Below are 21,144 nucleotides of genomic sequence, written 5' to 3'. Positions count from 1 at the left end.
GCTTTAACAAAACAAATACAAAAACACAGTAGTTACTGTTTAATAATCATGCCCTTACACACTACAGAGTGAGAGGAATTGGATTTGCTTAGCTAATAGAAGAATAGAAGATAGAAGAAGCCTCGCGCACTGCTTCCCTTTATCGCTATCCTAAATATTTAATCAGTAATTGGCGTAGCTGCTCCACAGACCCGCCTCCGTGGGGAGATTTCTCCATCGCCCCAGAGCTGATGACACGTGCAGACAGGTGGAGGAGACGTGTAGAAAAAGCAGACATTTTGAATTTCTATCATATTTTTCACATATGGCCTGGGTTTTTGTTGCATTTACACTGTTCTGACCACTAGGGGTCACTGTGGAGACTGGTGTCGGATTGTTTCGAAGCCTCGACACAAAACAGCACATTTGCTTCAACTGTTTCAGTGTTTCACATTTCACCTGTTTCACCTCGATCTGCCCACCACTAGGCGCACAACGAAGGAAATATTGAGAATTACAAATCAAGTTTTTAATCAAGTAACACACTCAGAAGATGATAACCCCTTTCACACAAACAAGAACTGACAAGGGACTGAACAGAAAATGGAGTATATATATACACATGGTAAATGAGGATACTAAACAGCAACAGCTGGACTAAATCAGATACCATGGCATCTAATGAGAACTAATACAGATAAGACAAAATATTAACTAAACGGAACAGATACGTGACACTTCCCTTGTGCCGTGACATACTGTATTTTTTTTAATGTTTGTTTTTTTAATATACAGTACTACATTTTTGTTGCTATTTATTTATACGCAATTCTCTGCTTGGTGCCAATAAGATATTTTCATCTTGTCCTTCCTTGAAAATAAAGTATCTGCATATGTAACAATAAATATACTCAGAACATTTATGTTATTCAATGCTTGTTTTGGGTTTTGAGGAAAATGATAAGCACAGATGAAAGAAACCAAACATATTTTAAATGTTTTAAAAGATTAAATTTAATAGCAGTGTTACGATAAAAAAGGAATTATAATAATAAAAAAGAATGATTAAAATCACAGTAACTGAAGGAATGACATGCAGTTTCAACAACAAATCCAATGCTTGAATCTAGTGACGAAACAAAACAAAACTTCAGCCCTGAGACACACATTTAAATGATCAGAATTTGGTTAGTAAATTACATATTGCTTTACTGAATTATTGCATTATATAAATAAAAACCATAAACATGTTTATCTAGTAGTGCTTTCAGATTTATGCTGTTAAGAGACTCTATGCTGTCTAGCCTTTAAACAGATCTCTCTCTCAGACCGGATCACTGGTCTCTTTACTTGCACTGTTATCGGGTGTACAGGTGTAGAAGTTTTCTGGATTTCCTTCGTTTTTGACTGTGATGGACTCTCCTTTCAGGTGGAATGCTGAACACTTCCGTTCTTCTCTAGTAGAATCCTTGCCGATGATTTTACCACTGTTCTCGCATCTTAAATACACAACATTAGGGTTAACACCGCTCTTCTCAGGTTTGGGGACTGGCTCTATGAAGAAGAAACAGTGAAAAAGTAAGAACATTTAGCCCACAGACAAAGCAAAATGAAATCAAACACAACTTCACTAGCCTTGCACAAAGTGTTGTGACAGTACCATAGTATAATGATGGTAGCAGATATTGAGGGTATTTAATTGCAAACCATAAGTATTATAACACTACACTGGTTTTTACCATGGTATTAATCAAAGCACCATGCGTTATTATACAATTGCATTGTTTTTTGTTTTTTAGTATGTGAGGCTAAGTAAAACCAAGCATAATAATATGATGCATTTATATTATTTATATTTATTGAATATAATAATCAACGCACTCACCCATAACAGACAAGGTGAATCTTTGTTCCTGCTCTTTGCCGTTGATGTCAATGGTATAAACTCCACTATGTTCCACTGTTAGATTAGTAATGGTGATTTGTCCGGTCTCTGTATCAAGAGTTGTGATGCCTTTGAATCTCGGATTCGGGATACAAGCACCATGATCATCCCATTCAATCACCTTGACAATAGTATCACTACTGCTTCTGTGTTTCCATATAATGCTGGTGACAGGAAGAAAAGAAACTTCATCACCCACTGCTTTCTTCACTTCTTTACCTAAAGAATAAAATATGAGAGTGTATGTAAGTCAACATTCAACATGTCTGGGCTAGCTGGGTAATTTCCAGGCAGCATCACTTCCAACAACCTAAAAGTACCATGTCATTTACATAGTACAATATTATTTTCATTATAACTAAAACCTTGGAGTATCATAGCCCTATATGTGACATGAATACTGTAATCATTAAATATATAGTGTTGGTATTACCATAGTTATACTGATAGCTATTAAACCTGATTGGCTTTATCGTCTTTCATACTGTACGTTCACACCACCGCCGGCGAGAGTGGCAAAATACGCTCTCGCCGCCCTGCTAACAACGCCGTGCAAGATTCGTGGACGCTCTGATGCTCTGACGTAGATCGAATGCTTGATCTTTTTTTAAACTTCATTTAAAGCGGCCGCAAGCAAATAAGCATATTGATCAGTATTTGTGCAGACTGGCCACACGTAGGGTATAAGTTAACCTAATAATATATTTGAAATGTGAAAGTAACTTTGAAAGTAAGAAAATTACAGATGGAAAGAGATTAACAATTATATTTACTTTGCAGACGAAATAAATAAATTTAATTTGTGTGGTGTGGCTTTTGTGTTCATTTTCAACTTTTTTTATTTATGTCAACTTTTATTATTTATATATGACAAGTCATATTACAATGGTAAACCCGCAACAGAAATGATTAACTTCTCCTCCATTTTGCTTGGGAACTAATGTGGTCGTAACCAATGTTACCTGGCCTGCGTTCTCTGGAATCCTCTCAAACGGAGCACTTCTACATTCCGATTGGTTGCCGCCGAACCGCGTCATAGCGCATTACCATAAAGTTGACCTGATTTCAACTCTCCTCACCGCTCTCCCCGTCCAAGACGTGCCGCGCCGCCCTCGCCGGAGCTCGCCGCCGGCTCTCATTGAAAATGAATGAATTCCGGCCACTTTGACGCTCTCGCCGGCGGCGGTGTGAATGCACAGATAGGCATACATGATAGGAAATGTGTTTGGTGTGAGCAAGGCCGGATTTACCACCGATTGGGCCGGTGCACGGGGGCCTCCGACCTCTAGGTGGCCTCCAAGACCCCACTAACTGTGTGACTTTAAGACTTTAATGATAAATGCTCCAACATTCTTGACTCCATTGCACCTTGCAAGCTCATCCATCCCAAACATAAGTCTCAGCCATGGATAAACAGCGACATTCGACTATTACGTCAACAGTGCAGACGGCTCGAACGGAAATGCTCCAAATATCATTTGAGACGCTGACTGCCTCATTAAATTATTTGCAAAAGGCAGTAAGAGCAGCAAAGAACAAATTCCTGTCTGACATCATTCAGAGGAATTCACATTTCTCCAGAACTCTCTTTTCAACCATTGACTCTGTTCTTAACCCCTCTGTTAAATCACAGTTCATGATTTCCCACTCTGAATGTGAAAACCTCCATCATTTTTTCACTGACAAAAATCAACATCACTCGAGCTCATGCTTTCACCTCGAGACAGCTGGCACCTGATCCTATTTTTGCTTGAGTACAGTGAAGCGATTTCGAGCCGGTCTCCCTCCAGACATGCAGGGAAATAACTTACATTACAAATGTAATATTACACATTGCACCTTTAATTTCAGAGGATCTATTGACAGAAATGCAATATAAGATCCATAACTATGTTTTCAGTGGTGTATAAAGACCTTGCATAATGAACCGTTATGTTTTTATTACCTTAAAATGAGCAGTTTATATCTACATACTCTGCGGGTTCCCTTACATTGAAATGCGCCGACATGTTTCTATGGTGGCCCTGAACGGACAAACGCGTTTCGTTATTATGTTGCTCTTCGTGCAAGGAAGCAAGCTTAGTTCAGCGAATAAGAATTTCCTGTCGGCCACCGTAACTTTTGTTGGTTGCAATTCGTAACCTCACCACTAGATGCCGCTAAAAATCACACACTGCACCTTTAAAGTCTACCTTTTTCCCCGCTAGATATTCTTCCCTCTCACTTTTTAAAACTGGTTATCAACAATGTTGGATCTGACATTCGGAACATTATCAACAATTGTCTTGCGACTCAGAAGCCGCTGAAGGCGGCAGAGATCCGGCGGTGACGGGTAGGGTAACGTACATTACCAGTTTGACAGCCTCAAAATCTAGGCCTATCTATTACTTTGATTATTATTATAGATGCCCGGATCGGCGCAGAAGCCTTCCGAATCACCTAAATGTATAATTTTTCTGAATTAGCTAGCATTTCACCAGCCCTCTGTCACCGTATGATATGTTGCTTTTTAAATCATGTAACGTTGTTGTATTTATGTTCCCTGTTAATTTTTATGACCAGATACACGTTCTAGGCTTATCAATGCATAATATGTGGGACTCATTCTCTAGTTGGTACTTTCATGTAATTTTGCATATATTTTAATAGTAGCCTATTGCATATATCTTTTGTCTTTTTCCGTCAGTTCACTGCAGAGAATTATCGCTTTGTTGTTTTTAATATTTTTAGAACCTTCCGCTGATTAAATGACTTAGGCCTATTCACAAGATGTTATGTTTTTTATTTTATTTTAATGTTATTATGTTTACATTTCATTGATTCATTAGAGCACCAAGATTTTGTGCCCAGGGGCCTCTGCTTTCTAAATCCAAGCCTGGGTGTGAGTCGGTGTAGGACAGAGTATCCACCTTTTTCCTGACCAGCCTACTGTGTTTTGAATTATGTGCAACACTTCCCGTTTGGGGTACTTCTATTCAAAAAGACTGAAATGAATAATTTGTAATTATAAGCTTGCACTACAAAAAATTATTATCAGTGAGTTTGACTGAATGAGCAGTAAATCAGGAAAATACTGCTTGGTATTTTAATGTGACATGGTATCACGAGAATATCTACTAATCTACCCAGCAAACAAAACATTTTTACAACTTTTCACAACATTGTATTTTGGTATTTTAATTAGATAATTTTGCAATACCACATTTAAAAAAAAAAGTTTTAGAAACCACACCTAACATTTTAAAATGAAGTATTGTTAGATTATTTTATCTCTATTTATTTTTTTCCTGCTCCTCATTTTCAGCCTTTTTCTTTTTTCACTCACTGAAAAGAGTTTTCATGCCTGGAAAAAGTGTCATGAACATGAAGCCAATCCGTTCACAAAACATCCTCAACTGTACTTGGCTTTATACTTGGCTATGGCCCTGGGATGGTGTAGCAACCAACCAATAAGAATATACATTACAATATAAAATGCAAGACAAAGAGAAAAAATAGTCCATTTGGCAGAAGTGCATATTCATGGCAGTAGATCTGGCCAAATCCAAGTCTTCTATCTGGGTCGGTTTCCAAGAGACACACATGGAGAATACTTTAAAACAGATGTGTGTAGAGAAGCAAATACTTCTCTCCCTACAAACCCTTGCAGCCTTAAAGACCGGAGAAAGAGAAAACAGGCAGAGACAGAAAAGTCAGGATAAGAGTTTTATCTTACAAATATAAAACATTTTAGAAACGTTGTGAAAATAGCAACCTGGTATTTTTTCTTTATGTGGTCAATAAAACGAAAACAAAACCAGACCAAACTGCAACTTTTGTGAGACAATTTATTTAGGTGTTGAAATAACATAATCTTCACAATTATTCTGCTTGAAAAAAAACATCCCATTTGAGACTTTGATGGTTGAAGCAGACTCTACAGGTCGCTATGTCGTAGTAGTAGTTAACTTTACCAACTATTTGTATTAGAGCCCGACCGGTATGGATTTTTGGGGGCCGATGCCGATACCGATAAAAAAAGCCTGATACCGATATATCGGCCGATATTATTTATGTGTACAGTAGCAATATTATTTATGTGTATTATAGTACAGTACCAGTCAAAAGTTTGGACACACTTTCCTATTGGTGTGTACAAACTTTTGATGGGTACTGTATATAGAATACAAAGTATTTAAACAGAATCAATATATAAACGTTTTGCAATGATCACTCAAATGTTGTGATCAAACACTAGTGGGACAAAGATATGTAATGGAGGCAGGGGGAATGATAGAATGAGAATGATACATTTGAGCTGTAACCAAACTAGTTTGCATTGCATGTTATATTATATTATATTTTAAATACTGTTGCAAAATCTTCACTAACCACTTTGTCTTTTAATTTAATCACATTATATAAAACAACTTGTATCAATAAATATATCAAAAGTGTCACTGACATTATCTTCTATTTTTAGTCTTAATTCCTCTAATCTCTACAAGTAGAGGAATTACTCAGATCTTTTTACTAAAGTAAAATTTATAATATCATAATGAAAACGTTTTTAATTACATAATGTACAGACTTTTATACTGTTTTAAATAAGTAGTAAGCAAAATGTTCCTACTAAAGAAACAAAATGGCCCTATATAAAGTGTTATAATTATATAAATTATTGGAATATTGCTTGATTTTGTAAAGTAGCGTTATAGGCAGAATGAGCTTTAATACTGTGTCTACACCGGACGTGGCCGTCATTGCTCGCGTGAGTCGCAACAGCTGTTTACCCGAGACGCGGAAAAGCACCCGTTACAGAGCAGAATGGGCCATCCGTTTACTGTCGGAGATTTGTCGCTCGCGCCACGCATTTTAATCAATGTTTAATCAATCAATTGCCTGGATTTAATAAATAAGAAGTAAACATAGCAGACAATATAATCAGGACTTCTCAGCTGGGCGCTTGCAATAGTCACAAGCTCACACAATACGTGACAGAGGCTGGCAGCAGAGAAATCAATTCAGTGAATTACACCGCGCAAATCAAAAGTAATAGTCTACTACCCACCGGATGAAGAAGGGTTGGCTCTCAACAGACAATATAATATTCGTTTTATTTTATTTTTCGTGTTCGCATTTATGAGGAAAAAACGGACGTGACAAGCTCCGAAAGCGGCACTAAAGTGCTTTAAAACTTTCACATAGACCTCGAACAGAAAGCACAAAGCCTTTCATTAAAGTCAATTTCGTTTTGTATTAATTATATCTTAATTTTATCAATGTTTCATCAACCAAATGCCTGGATTTAATAAATAAGAAGTAAATATAACAGACAATAGATAATCTCGAAACGGAGGCGCCGGCGAGTGAACTGCAACTCGTCTCATAAATGAACCGAAACTCAGCGTATAGAGCTGAGAAATATATCTATTGAAATGTCTACTTTTAAACAGAACAAATCAAAACGAAAGACAAACTGCTCTCTGCTTATGTAGGCCTAATCCTTCTGAAATGTACATTTCTCTCTGGCGCGTTCAAAGATCGCGAGTCCGCATCCTCAACTTCATAAAATGTCTCCTTGCTATATTTGATGTATTCATATCATTGCTTTTGCCAGTTCATTGTGACAGCTTTTAAGTGCTTTATTGGCAGCGCCACCTTTACATGAATCACCGCACGCCGCATTTTTTTTTTATATTCATTTATCGGCCATGATAAATGCCGATACCGATAGTTATGAAAATGTCTAATATCAGCCGATAATATCGGCTCGCCGATATATCGGTCGGGCTCTAATTTGTATGTGCGCCAAACTATGACGATAGTCTTTTCTTTACAAACATTTTTTCTAGAATAACAAAACTGGATAAATACAAATTATTTGATATTAGGAGGAGATATGAATTGTGTAATGTTCCTCTGCTCTCTCCATGTCAATTCATTGACCCACTTCCTGAAGTAGGGTGGCAGAAACCCGGGAAGGAAGAAGAGCACCGCCGCCATCGTGCAAATCCCTTCAGTTCTGCCATTTTCTGAGGTAATCCACTCACTCGCGGGACTCCATCATGGATCACCATTTGGTCAGCTTCAGACGAGGCACGGTTCACCATGAATGGTGATAAAGATGTTGTGTGCCTAGCTGACTCACTCGCGCGCTTGTGTTTGAGTGATTTTTCGTGCTGTGATACGTCGTTTTTCCCTCCATGACCAACACTGAAATTACAGCGACACATTTTACAGTAGGCATAATTTGGACCTAATTGCTGCTTGTCAGGTAGTGGAAGATGGTCTCCCATTTACTTAAATATCTGCATAATGTCCTCAGTTTTGGTTGGTGGTTAATTCGGTCACGGTGATTTTGCCCGTCGGCGTCCTGATCCATCATCACACTTGTCTAACCGTTACTCTAATGTCCTCGAAGTTCAGGCTTCCCGCTACTTTTTCCCTCTTCCTCCCGCCCGCCGCTGCAACTGTCTTCTTCTTCTTCGATAGTAGCCTAAGCTACTGTCTGTATACTGCCACCTGCTTTACTGGAGGTCTAGCACTTCACAGACACAGATAGTTGGAGTTAACACAATAAGAGCGTAAAAATACGGGATATTTTACGGGAAAATGCTAAAACGGGAAGACAGCGGGAAAAGAGCTAAAATACGTGAGAAACCCGGAAAAAACGGGAGGGTTGACAGCTATGTAAATGGTTTAGCTCCCCAGTACTTGAGCGAGTTCTTAACGCATTATACTCCTTCACGTCTATTGTGATCTCAAAATTCCGGCCAGTTGATAATACCTAGAATATCAAAATCCACTGCTGGTTTACCGCAGTCCGCCGTATCCAGGCCGTATCCAGATCTGAGGAATGACCTGTGCCTGGACACGACAACAACGCAGTCCTGACGTGTCAACTAGTCTCTGTTCTTGCGTTCTTGAGTATTACAATTGAACTTCGACGGTTGCTGATGACGAAGTACGAGAACACAAGGACGCAAGATCGCTGAAGAACGCATATTGAGAAACAGCCTATGAACTTCAACATGGTACTCAAAAAAGGAAGTAACACAAAGTCCCAAACCCTCCACAGAGCACATATGACAGTTCTTAATGTGTTTTATTTTGAAGAACATTTATATAATTTAAAGCACCTTTTCACTACAAAGAACTTTTTGTGGAATGGATGTTTAAATGTTCTTCACGGAACCATAAATGGCAATAAAGAACCTTTATTTTTAAGAGTGTATTGCTATAGTTTTACTACATACACTCTCAGAAAAAAGGTTCACAAGCTGTCACTAGGGCAGTACCCTTTCAAAAGGCCTTGCCTAAAGAGTGCAAAATAGTACCTCATAGTTACATATTGGTAACAAACATGTACATTTCAGTACATAAATAAGTCTGTAAATAAAATATATTTAATTGTTTCAATTTTAAGTGTTTGTAGTGTCGTAATTTTAAGTTATATTCAGCTTTTTTTAAGTTATTTCAATGATAAATTTTAAGTTATGATAACTAATTGCAATATTTTTTTACAATGAATACATAAGTGTGTCTAAACTTTTGACTTATCTTCAGTAAGTTCACAGTTTAACACCATTTTGCAGAGTCAATAAAAAATAACTGAAATTATTGAATTGAAAAATATTGTTGTTAGATTGCCATAGATTCGATTACATCAGCAGCAAAAACAGGAATCTTATGCTTTATATCAATATTTAAGGTCAGGTCTGTTAAAACCTTTAAAGGTCTAGATTTACAGGCGATATGTTTCCTTACAGACAACACAAGAGCATTTTTAACAATTTCAAGAATAAAAAGCATGTGAAATAATAAATACTTACATGACACTCTAATACTCTCACTTTTGTGTTTGCTGACAGGATTGTGTGCCTCGCATGAGTACGGTTTATTCTCCTGTACTTGAGTAGATGACAAGAACACTTGAGAGTTTTTGTAATTCTGGATAATTTTGTCTTCTTTATACCAGGATAGAGTCAGATCTTTTCTGTTTCCGATGTCACAGGAGAGAGTCGCTTTCCCATCATCTGTGCATCTGAACTTTACAGTAGGTTTAGGGGCCTTTTCTGTTTCAGAAACATGGTGGTTATTTACTACTACTGTAACTACTATAGAAATATACAGTCTGATTTTGTTATTATTATTGTGTTGGAAAGGTAGAAATATTCTTCATCTTACCATATACTTTAATTTCCACTTCTCCTTTAACAATCTCTGTACCTTCAGCATTAAATGCGGTGAATGTATATTTGCCCGTGTCATTCAGACTAACACTTGAAAATCTCAATGATCCATCTTCTTCCATAGATACACCTTCAGATTTATCTCTGATAGTCACACCTTTCCAGCGAAGAATGTAGCCTGTTGTTCTGTCATGGATCCATCTTATCTCAGGTGGTTTCACATTGTTTCTTGTTGTCAGCTTAATGATGCAGGACGTTCCCACTAGCAGATCTTTTCCACATGTCTCTGTTGAGACTATAATAAATAAAATCATATTAGTATTTAATAAAACCCAACAGGGTTCAACTGCTCATATGTGGTTCACTATGAGGAAAAACAGAGAATGAATAATTCTCAGGGTGGGTTTCTTTTTAAAAGTCAATTTCGGTTCAGACACTAACTTTAGACAACACAGTTCAATATTATATTCCCACCATAAAAAAAGTTAATTTAACACACACTGACTCCTATAACAACAACAGGATCTTTCATCACACTGTACGGGGTAAGTTGTCACAAATGGGGATTTGCGCAAGTGCCTTTTAAATCAGAGCTTAAACAGTAAAATTATTATAAAAACAGCTGAAAGGTAAAAGGTAACTTAGAAATACCAAACCATTGTAATGGCCAACAGAAGTTAAAGCTGTGTAAAATTACAACACATATGTCCTGACCTGACACTTAGGGGGCTTTCACACTGGCAGTTTAGTTCGGAACGGGGCACGGTTCGCATGAAAAATCGCTAATGTGAACGCTGTCATGTGAACCCGAGACAACCTGGAGGAGGTGGTCTCAGTTCGGTTGCTCCCGAACCGTGCTGCGGTTCGCGTGCATGTGAAAGCAACACAGACTCGGGTGCGCACTTGTTCAGTAAGTAAAGTGTACTGCGCATGCGTTTTAGCCGCTTATGATGTATCTTGTTAAATAAAACACACGTAAGAGATGAAGATTTACCCTGGATACGAGCAAGAGTGAGTCTGCAGTGTATTCGCGTATAGTGCGTGCAATCAGGGCAACAAATTAATAGAAATCCACTGTCTCCTCAAAAGAGTCAAGCAGCAGAAAGACAGCTTATGCGACACACACACACACACACACACACACACACACACATACTTAACCTGCGTTGTTACTCAGCTATGCATAATAGCACCAAATTAATAAAAAAACACAATATATTGACCTGCGTCGTGTTTTCTATCATGCCCCGTGCACGTTTGGAATGACGTAAGATGCACGCAAACGCACCAGAGTTGGATAGAATCAATTAAGCTGAGTATGAAACCAGACCAACGCTGCGGGGGGCGCCGGGAACAATCGCGCCTGGGCTCGGACCGCAGCAAACGGGCCCAGTGTAAAAGCCCCCTTATATATCTGTAAAGAAACTGTTCTGAGTTCAAATCTGCCTTCGTTATATATCTATACGTATGGTATTGTGTTTCTCTTGTGTTCCTCTGTTCATCCTACAGATAGTTAGCAAAAAGAATATGATACTGAAACTTCACAAAAAATGGTTATAATTTAATACTGTTTTGAACTAGATGTTTGAAGGTCCGGAAAATTGCATGTTGGAGTCAAAAGTGTTTAAAGAGGATTTGTTTGTTGTTTGCATGTTTTTATTTTTATTATGAGCCGATTAAATAAAGGTTTTAAACCTATTATTTTATAAATATGTTTTACATATCACATTTGATTTCATACAGAGACACGTTTCACTTGTTCAGGCTTAAATTGTTATTTTTATTTGACATTAAATAGCCTTCGTTACATACGCTGTTTAAGTCTTATTTGTATCATCATGAACATGAAGAAAATAATATCAAATATACAGTCAAATGAGAAACAAGTTACAACATGTTACAAATTTGTAGGCTATTTGTGTCGTTGAAGTAACAATAGACTACAGTTCTTGAATCCATTAACATTAAATCTTCTCATACTCTGTGTCGTTAAGTAGGCCTTAACAACATCATTGTAACATCAACGTGAAGGAAATAATATTATCACATACTGTCACGGTGCGTGGTGTGGAATAAATCCGTGGATTCAAGTGCAGAGTAGAAGTATTTAATAAAGACCAAAACATAAAATAAACAAAAGAAAACTACAACGTACAAACTTAATCCAGAATAAACAAGGCAGGGCAGGAACAGAACTCAACACGACGAATACACGTAACAAATACAACGAACCAGCACAGGACAGCAAACACAGGAAGACTAAATAGGGTGGCAAACAAAGGAGGGTAACGAGACAGACAGGTGGAGCAATTAAACCAATAATCAGATAACAAGGGGGAGGGATAAAACAATGACAAGAGCACATGGCTCAAAATAACAAAACACCCATGTGCATAACAAGACAGGACAGACATGTGACACATACAGTCAAATTGGAAACACTTTACAACATGTTAGATATTTATTAATATTTGAAATAATATTTTTAGTTGTAGCCTGTATCCTTGAAGTATTCTGTTTGTATCATTGACATTAAGCATGACCAATCGGCTATGTTTTAAAATTTTGCTCGACATCATAATATCGTATATGCATATTTTATGTATGGAAAAGTGACTTTATTTAGAAGTATTGTTGTTAAATATTGTAGACATGGATCCGATCAAAATCCATGTGAAAACAGCTTATATTTAACAAAAATATGTATGTATATATATATATATATTACTATTTTTATTTTATTATTTTTTTTACCAAAATAATAAGCCCCGCCCCTCACTTCTGGTTCTGTGGCTGAAGTGGTTCTGAATCTGTGGTTTTGTCTCGAGGAAACAGAAAGAATTTCCTGTTTGTGATCAGAGAGTTTGCGATTATGCTGACAGAATCATAAACTGAAGATGTCATTTAAAGGGATAGTTCACCACAAAATGAAAAAGTTCTCATCATTTACTCAGCCTCATGTTGTTCCAAACCTGTAAGAGTTTCTCTCTTCTGTTGAACACTAAAGAAGATATTTTGAAGAATGTTGGAACCAGACAGTTGATGGATCCCATTGACTTCAACAGTACGAAAGAAAATACTATGGAAGGGGTGGACTGGCCATCTGGAAGACTGACATGCTTTTTGGGCCAATAGGCTATACATCTCATAATTTATTTATTTGTGTTCATAAAACATCAGTGACCCATTCTTTTTGCTTTGCTTAATGGATCTGGGGTCTTTGTGCCGGCATAATGAATTTGTCAAAAAAAAAAAAAGAAATTCGGCGTAGGATTTTTTTCCCTGACAGACCGGCCCATGAAACGAGATATTGGTGCCAGGTCTCTCTCCATCGGTTTGGTCTTTTTTGGGTTCAGCGTTTACAGTTCTGCTGCTATCTTGTGGACATTCATGGCAAATGTTTGATATCGTCTGGCACAAGTGTGTGTCTATCCAGCAAGACGACCAACCCTGACCACTACATACATAATGCATTAAAAATAACCACTGCATAAACTACTTTAATAACACAAATTAACTATCTGTGCTGGATCCTTTTTGCCCAGACAATAATTTTAGAGTAAATATTTGGGGTGTTCTCCGAAAAACAGTAGCTGTTTTATAATACCTGACTTACAGTAGGATAGCCTGACACAAATATTTGTATTTATTGAAAATATGTAATTCAATTATACAAACAAAACTGTGATGGACACAATTTCAAATTGATTCAACTTAATAAAAAAAATGAAATACTTCACTAGTGGCACAAATCTCCTTCTGAATTTGAATTTATGTTTTTAAAATAGAAGTCTTAACAGAAAGCATTCACATTTTACATTTGACATGGGATTTTATTCAAAGTGATTTACACTGCATTCTATGTTTACACTGTCCTACATCAAACTCTTCACATTGGCACTAGTGCAAAACAATCCCTTTGATTTGGTAGCTAAATAAAATAGAATAAAATGCCTTCTCTACTTTCCAACACAAAAGAAAAATGAAGCAGAAAATTGACTGTAAAATAGTGTAAAATGTATTGCCATATATTTTTTTAAATGTTTTCCTTAGCAATAGAAGCTATTTATTTCACACCTGCAAAACTCTCTGTTTAAGTTGGTGACAGTAAGAGATTCTTATCTTGTTAATAAATTAAATATCTGCATATTTAACAGTACATTCATATATTCATAACCTGAGTATGAAGTTGCAACAGCCAGCAGACAGAAAGGTCAAAGAGCAACAGTGAAAGTTGAGGAACAGTCCCAGTTCTGAAGCACAGACGGTTCAGAGCTCCAGTTGATTCAGTGAAGCTGGGATTCAGAGAGTCCATGATGAGCAGAAGTGTGTGTGGCATCAATCACACACTCACAGATGCTGTTCTGAGGAAAAACAGGTGTTTTATTTACATTATAAAACATATAGCAATGATCTCCCACAAAGAAATTAAATAAGTTCAATCTTGTGTCTCCCGCATCAAAGGAGGCGTCTTAAAGGTATATAACAAATCAGGAGGCCGTTACAATTTACAGTCAACATGAATATGTATTAATACATTTATTAATATAGATGTACTGTGAATTATTCATGAGTTTATAAATGGTCATAATTTTTTTTTGAGCAAATGATAAGCACAGATGAAAGAATGGAAACATATTTGAATATTTTAAAACAATTAAACACAACAGTTGTCTTACCGGGAAAAGCAATTATAGGAAAAGGATCATAATTATAATCATAGTGACTTGAGGAATGACAGCTGCAACGACACATCCTTTGTTTGATTCTATGTGGGGGAAAAATATGATATAAAACCAGTTTCAGGAAAGCATATTTAAATTATCATTGTACTGATTTATGACATACTCTAAAGAAAAACGTGCATATTCATTGTTACTTTCAGATTTATGTGGTTAATATCCCTCCAGCGTCTCTGGAGTACTGTGGTATTCTTGAGAGTATCTTGGAGTACCATGTAAATACTATGGCATAAATCAAAGCACAATCTGATAGCTACCACTGGTATTGGAGCATTGATTTTTTTAATGTGAGGCAAAAACACCCATACAGGTGAACATCGAAAAATTAGAATATCGTGCAAAAGTTCATTTATTTCACTAATTCAACTTAGAAGGTGAAACTAATATATTATATAGACTCATTACATGCAAAGTGAGATATGTCAAGCCTTTATTTGTTATAATTTTAATGATTATGGATTACAGCTTATGAAAACCCCAAATTCAAAATTAGAATATTGCATGAAATCAATTAAAAAAAGGATTTTAAATACAGAAACGTTGGCCTTCTGAAAAGTATAATCATGCATATGTATACAGTTATATACTAAATAAATTAGTTTCACCTTTTAATTTGAATTACTGAAATATATTATCTTTTGCACGATATTCTAATTTTTCTAGTTTCACCTGTATATACACCTGAAAGCTGTTTGCCAACCACCAATAAAAACAAAAGAAGAAGAAGAAGATGATCTGGGTCTGGTCTCGTTTGTTCAACACTGCACTCATTCCTGACTACCTACCTATGGGTCGAACTGTCTCGTTTTCTTCAGTCTTCTGTGTGTCATTGTCTGCCAGTCTCCAGTGATCTGGCTGCTTCAATACATCACCACCTGCAAAAGATAAGACTCATCATTCATAGGCCAGTATCACCATCATCTGCAATCCAGAGACTCACCTGCGTATTTCCTTTTAGTTATTCAATAAACTCCATTCAGATCTTACATGTGTTTGCAATCTTCTGTCACTATCGGTCAGAGTGACTGCGGTCACACACACTGAGTGGCAGCATTGGTTTTCAGCGTGAATGGCGCAAAAAAAACATCTAAAATGGGGAGCTATGAGATTGTACAACTACATTTGACAAGAAATCTGAGGTATTTTTTTTACGGACTGCCAAAAGCTACAGAACAGAGGAGGAAAAGAATCGCTACGATTGCAACACTATCTCACGACCAATTCTTACGAATTTGTACGAGTGATTAAAATGTGGCTAATTAGTACGAATTCGAATGACCTCACTTGCACGAATGTGTACGATTTGTCTAAACCCACGTGATGGTTAGGTTTAGGGGCGGGATCAGGGGTAGGTCATTCGTACAAATTCATACGATTTGGGCAACTCGTAAAATATGTATGATTTACACTTATTCATTTAGCAAAAATCGTACTAATTCATACGAGTGAGGTTGTATGAATTCGTAAGAATTAGCCATGTAGCGTCTGGACCAATCACACACAAATTATTCATATTTAACGAATAGTCCGGCAAACTCACTCTCCCAACTAAGACATGTGGCCAACTTCCCCTGAAACTAACACCACTGGCAGAACTCAGTGTCCAGTTACATTGATAAGAATTTTACGACCCTGGAATACCTGAGAGATGTGACTCTTACTTAAATCTTACTGAGAAGGAGATTTCAGCCTTCTTAATCCTATATATTCTAAATATATAATCACTTGAGAAAGGTATAAACATGTATCTAATTTTCCCATCTCATGATTTTCCTTTTGTTGTTTCCTTGTAAACTCTAATGGGTTAATGTTTCAGACTTTGCAACCATGGTTAACCAAAATCAGATGTGTGGGATGTTTGATCTCTATAACTTGGTGCTTTGAAGTTAGAAATGACTGTGTACATGATATATCGATAACAACAACATATTAGTATTACAATAATCTTTCACAGTTCTTCACAGCTACCAGCAATCCAGGGTGCACATGCAAATGAGCACGCTTGAAACAAAGAGCCATAAACCAAATTCTCCTGCCTGGAACTTCCACCGTTCTTACTGGCCGAGCCAACTCTGAGGGGTGGGACATGCCTAAGGCTTTATATTGCATCTACACCCAACTTTTGCTCTCTTGGCCTTCTCTCGTACGTTCTGGTTGCTGTCCTGCGGGGCCCCACCAGGCCCCAGGCCCCAGGGCAGCAGGCATTGACTCACAACCAGCCATGTGCTCATTCAAAGGACAGATGACTCTCTCAACCACAACAGCATCAAGGACAACCTCAGGAGTTTGGCTAACGTCTTCATTCAACGCAGAAGAAGTCCATCGCAACTCCCACCATTTGCTCTGCATGTCCTCTCAGGCCCAGGGCCAGCACGCCACGATCTGCATGTGCTCAGCCATGTGCTTTACGGAGAGAGAGAAAACCTTCATCCAGAACAGAGTCGAACTACCCATTGTAGGATTACAAATTGTATCTAAATGTTTAAAGGGGGGGTGAAATGCTGTTTCATGCTTAGTGAGTTTTTCACACTGTTAAAGAGTTGGATTCCCATACTAAACATGGACAAAGTTTCAAAAATGAAGTTGTAAGTTTGATGGAGTAATTCTGTTCCAAAAATACTCCTTCCGGTTTGTCACAAGTTTCGGAAAGTTTTTTTCGAATACGGGCCTGTGTGACGTCAGAGTCGCCGGAATTTCCTTATACGGGTCTTAAGGGCACTTCTCCCGGAGTACGCCTATGCCCATCAGAGCGCTGGGCTCGGCTGCGCTGCAATTAAAAAAATGGCACCAAAAAAGTGTGTTTTTGGTTGCCAGGGCAAGACAACATTGCACAAATTTCCAAAGAACCCAGCGTTAAGGGACCTGTGGATGGATTTTGTTTTTCCAGAGCAGCAACGGAGTTGTGCAAGTGTTTTTGTTTGTTCCCTTCATTTCGACAGTAATAGTTTTATAAACAAGGCCCAGTTCAACGCCGGATTTGCAGATCGCCTAATACTCAAAGATGGAGCAGTCCCAACGATAAAGGTTCACGGTCGTGCGTTGGAACCGCAGGCGGTGAGTAAAACTGCTTCAAATGTCTGTGAGTTGTTAACTATCGGCGTGTAAGCACAGAAAGTAAACAACATGATCACATACAGTTAATGTATCTATGGAGCATGCGATGTATGGTGTGTGTTTAAATACATTTGTTTAGCTGGCCACTGTAGGTGTCAGTTTGTTTATTGTAAAAATAAAGCATGTCCTCATAAACCAGTCTGTCTGTTTACAACACACAAATGTTGTAAAACTCGCGCATGACATGGTGTTCTAAAAACACTGCGCTCAAGTTCAAATCATTTCTATTTTTAAAAAAACGCTCGAGACCTTATGTTTTTCACCCATTTCACTGCCCATCTCACGTTTTTGTGAGCAAAAACGCGTTCTGTATGAACGAGCCCTTATATTGTTTAAGTTTTAAGTTATAAGTTATACCGTTCCAGTAGGCCTACACACCACATAGAGACGTCCTGCTGTAGTCGTTGCTGCTGCTGCTGGTCGTCTTCAATCTCAGCCTCGGGATCTGATTCTGGATCAAAAATGTATGGCTGAATCTGATTGTTAGCCATGGTTTATTTTCGGATGTCACTCACAGCTTCCAGACGCTCTCAACGCAAAAGCTTCGCGCGCTCGTGTCGTGATTATTTAGCTCCGCCCACACGGTACGCCTCCACCCGCTCGGGTTTTTCCGGAAAGACTCGGTACAGCCTATCTTTCTTTTATAAATATAATAAAACTAAAGACTTTTTGGAGATATGAAGGATGCAATACTACTCTATAGGTACTCAAGATTAACATGAGATTGAGTGAAACTGAGCATTTCACCCCCCCTTTAATTACAATGTGTTGATGTATGTTGATTTCCAATACAATAGTATTTTATATTGAGAAAGTTTATAAATGATGAGATTAGGAAATATCTGCAAACGGTAGGGGTTCCCAGCGGGATATTCCTGACTGTCTCAATACGAGAGGGCTAGGCTTTTCCTGATCTCATTGTTTACCAGGTGAAGACTCATGCTGAGCAAGTTTGAACACCTGCTATTTTATTACTGAGACCATTTGTCTTGGAGTTCTCATCTCAGTACGAGAAGTCTATGCCTTTCCTGTTCTTGTGTCTCATGCTGAGCAGGTTCCACAATCTGTATACCTTATTTACATTTGCTTTGTTTCAGAGAAGTCTCCACCTATATGTAATCCCTCCCCCTTGAAATGTATATAAACTACAATGTAATGTTCCCTTAGTTAGACTTGATTGAGATTACTACAGCGACGCAATAAAGAACTTCTGCTCGAAAGATACCTCTTAAAGTCTCCTGGTCTGCACTTCTAAGTTTTCTACACTTAAGAAGAACAAGGTTTACAACACCATGCAAGTTCATCTTATCTTCATCCAATGGAGAAGAATACGATTGCAACTTCAATGTTTGACATTCAAAGGAAACATCTTCATTCTTTTCCACGTTCTTCAAGAAATGTGTCCGCTGCAAATGCCATGCAAGTATATACATTTAATGAGGTACTTTGAAAATGATAAGCTGATGGTTCTTTTCATAGTTACATGGATCTTCTCCATAGTTCCATTTCCGATTTCCAGTTTCCTCTTATCACTCACCTATTTATGTATACATGTATGTATGTTTGTTTAGTTTAGTTATGTTTGTGATTTAGTTAATAAAACTTGTGCAAAATATGTATTTGGTTCGACTTCACTGCTTGCAAAACAAAGTCTCTTATATGATTTATGATCTTGTTACATGCTCAAAGCGCTGTACATGCTTACATGGCCATGGAAGATACCCTTTTCTTAGAATAAATGAATAATCAAAAGAGTTCGTTGGACGAACTGATTCATTGATTGTAATATTAAGTTAGCTACATCAAGTTAATACAATTAACTGAACCAAATATTCATAATTAATCATAACCAGTTATTATTGATCATTAATATTCCCCCTCTGAGCTGACTCGTTACAGCCACCTCGTAACATTCGTATGAATTGCCGTGAGATCGGGTTGGCGATTCATAGACACAACTGGATCCAGGCAGAGAAAGCTGGATTTGCAGTTATCATTGAGCATGTTTACATGCACACCAGTAACCATGACACCGCAAGTAGCCCGCTTTGAGTTTACATGACTTAATTAATAAATCAGGCCATGCCCCCACTGAGATATTATGTCATAGATCAGTGCATGCCCCTGTGTGACGTCAAAACAATCATTTGTGTATCTGACTCAGAGTATTTCATTTGTTATGTCGGTTGTGATATTAAATAAAGCTTGCTAAATGTCAGCAGGAAACTTACAGTCTACAGCTCGTAGTGAACCACTTCTGCTGCACGAGATAAGAGGACATTTGATCATTTTCTGGGTCATGAAAGAGTCTGCGTTTGTGACATATTTCCTTCTTTCTTTCCTGCAAAACGTTTGTTCTGTCATGTGCTTTTAAATCGGCCCTAAGGATACGTTCCTGTCACATTTCAAACATGCACAATTCAATAAGCCGAGAGAAAGTTTATAAGCCGTTTATTACATTACTCCCATAAAAGAAAACGGGTTTCCGCGTTTACATGACCACTTGCGCTGTCGGCTTATTAGCATAATCAGATGTTTTTAAATTAACAATGACAAAAAACTATACATGTTTTAGGAATGGACGATATAATGACCAACCCGATCTCACGGCAATTCGTACGAATTTTACGAGGTGGCTAATTCGTACAAATTCATACGTCCTCACTCTGCTAAATCGTACATATTTTACGAGTTGCCCAATTCGTATGAATTCATACGAATGACCTACCCCTGACCCCGCCCCTAAACCTACCCATCACGTGGGTTTAGACAAATCGTAGAAATTCGTACGAGTGAGGTCGTACGAGTGAGGTCGTATGAGTGAGGTCGTACGAGTGAGGTCGTACGAGTGAGGTCGTATGAGTGAGGTCGTATGAGTGAGGTCGTACGAGTGAGGTCGTATGAGTGAGGTCGTACGAATTCGTACGAATTAGCCACCTTTTAATCACTCGTACAAATTCGTACGAATTGGTCGTGAGATAGTGTCGTAATGACAAAACATTGATATGAGTGATCACCTGAATTTAGATCTAACTATATTGTATTAGCCTATATGAAGCGTTCACAGGCAAATTTGCTTTATGTATTTCGCTGGCGTCGAAAATAGGCACATATAAATGTCAGGAAACAAATGGGGAAACAAAAGTCCCAAAAACCTCCACAGAGCACATGACAGTTCTTAATGTTTCTC

At 37.8% G+C, this 21,144-nt stretch overlaps 1 protein-coding gene and 1 long non-coding RNA gene across 3 annotated transcripts in view; both read right to left on the bottom strand.

The window, feature by feature from the left end:
• LOC143714310 (T-lymphocyte surface antigen Ly-9-like) overlaps positions 1-21,144 on the bottom strand; it is a 122,208-nt gene that overhangs the window by 98,286 nt on the left and 2,778 nt on the right. For both annotated transcript variants that reach the window (XM_077205460.1, XM_077205461.1), the window contains exons 2-3: positions 10,094-10,393; positions 9,739-9,981 (exon numbers count right to left, since the gene is read on the bottom strand). In XM_077205460.1, the coding sequence (XP_077061575.1) occupies positions 9,739-9,981; positions 10,094-10,393 (543 nt within the window). The remainder of the gene's footprint in view (positions 1-9,738; positions 9,982-10,093; positions 10,394-21,144) is intronic.
• On the bottom strand, positions 14,347-15,760 carry LOC143714314 (uncharacterized). The gene is made up of 3 exons (XR_013195448.1): positions 15,626-15,760; positions 14,778-14,866; positions 14,347-14,462 (listed from the first exon to the last, which is right to left on the bottom strand). It is a non-coding gene; the product is annotated as an uncharacterized LOC143714314 (long non-coding RNA).

This window comes from Siphateles boraxobius, unplaced genomic scaffold (assembly GCF_051911475.1).
Source record: "Siphateles boraxobius isolate OS27281-9 unplaced genomic scaffold, OSU_SipBor_1 53, whole genome shotgun sequence".
Classification (NCBI taxonomy): Eukaryota; Metazoa; Chordata; class Actinopteri; order Cypriniformes; family Leuciscidae; genus Siphateles; species Siphateles boraxobius.
The sequence above is the reverse complement of the archived record's forward strand: the minus strand, read 5'-3'. Positions and strand labels throughout refer to the sequence as shown.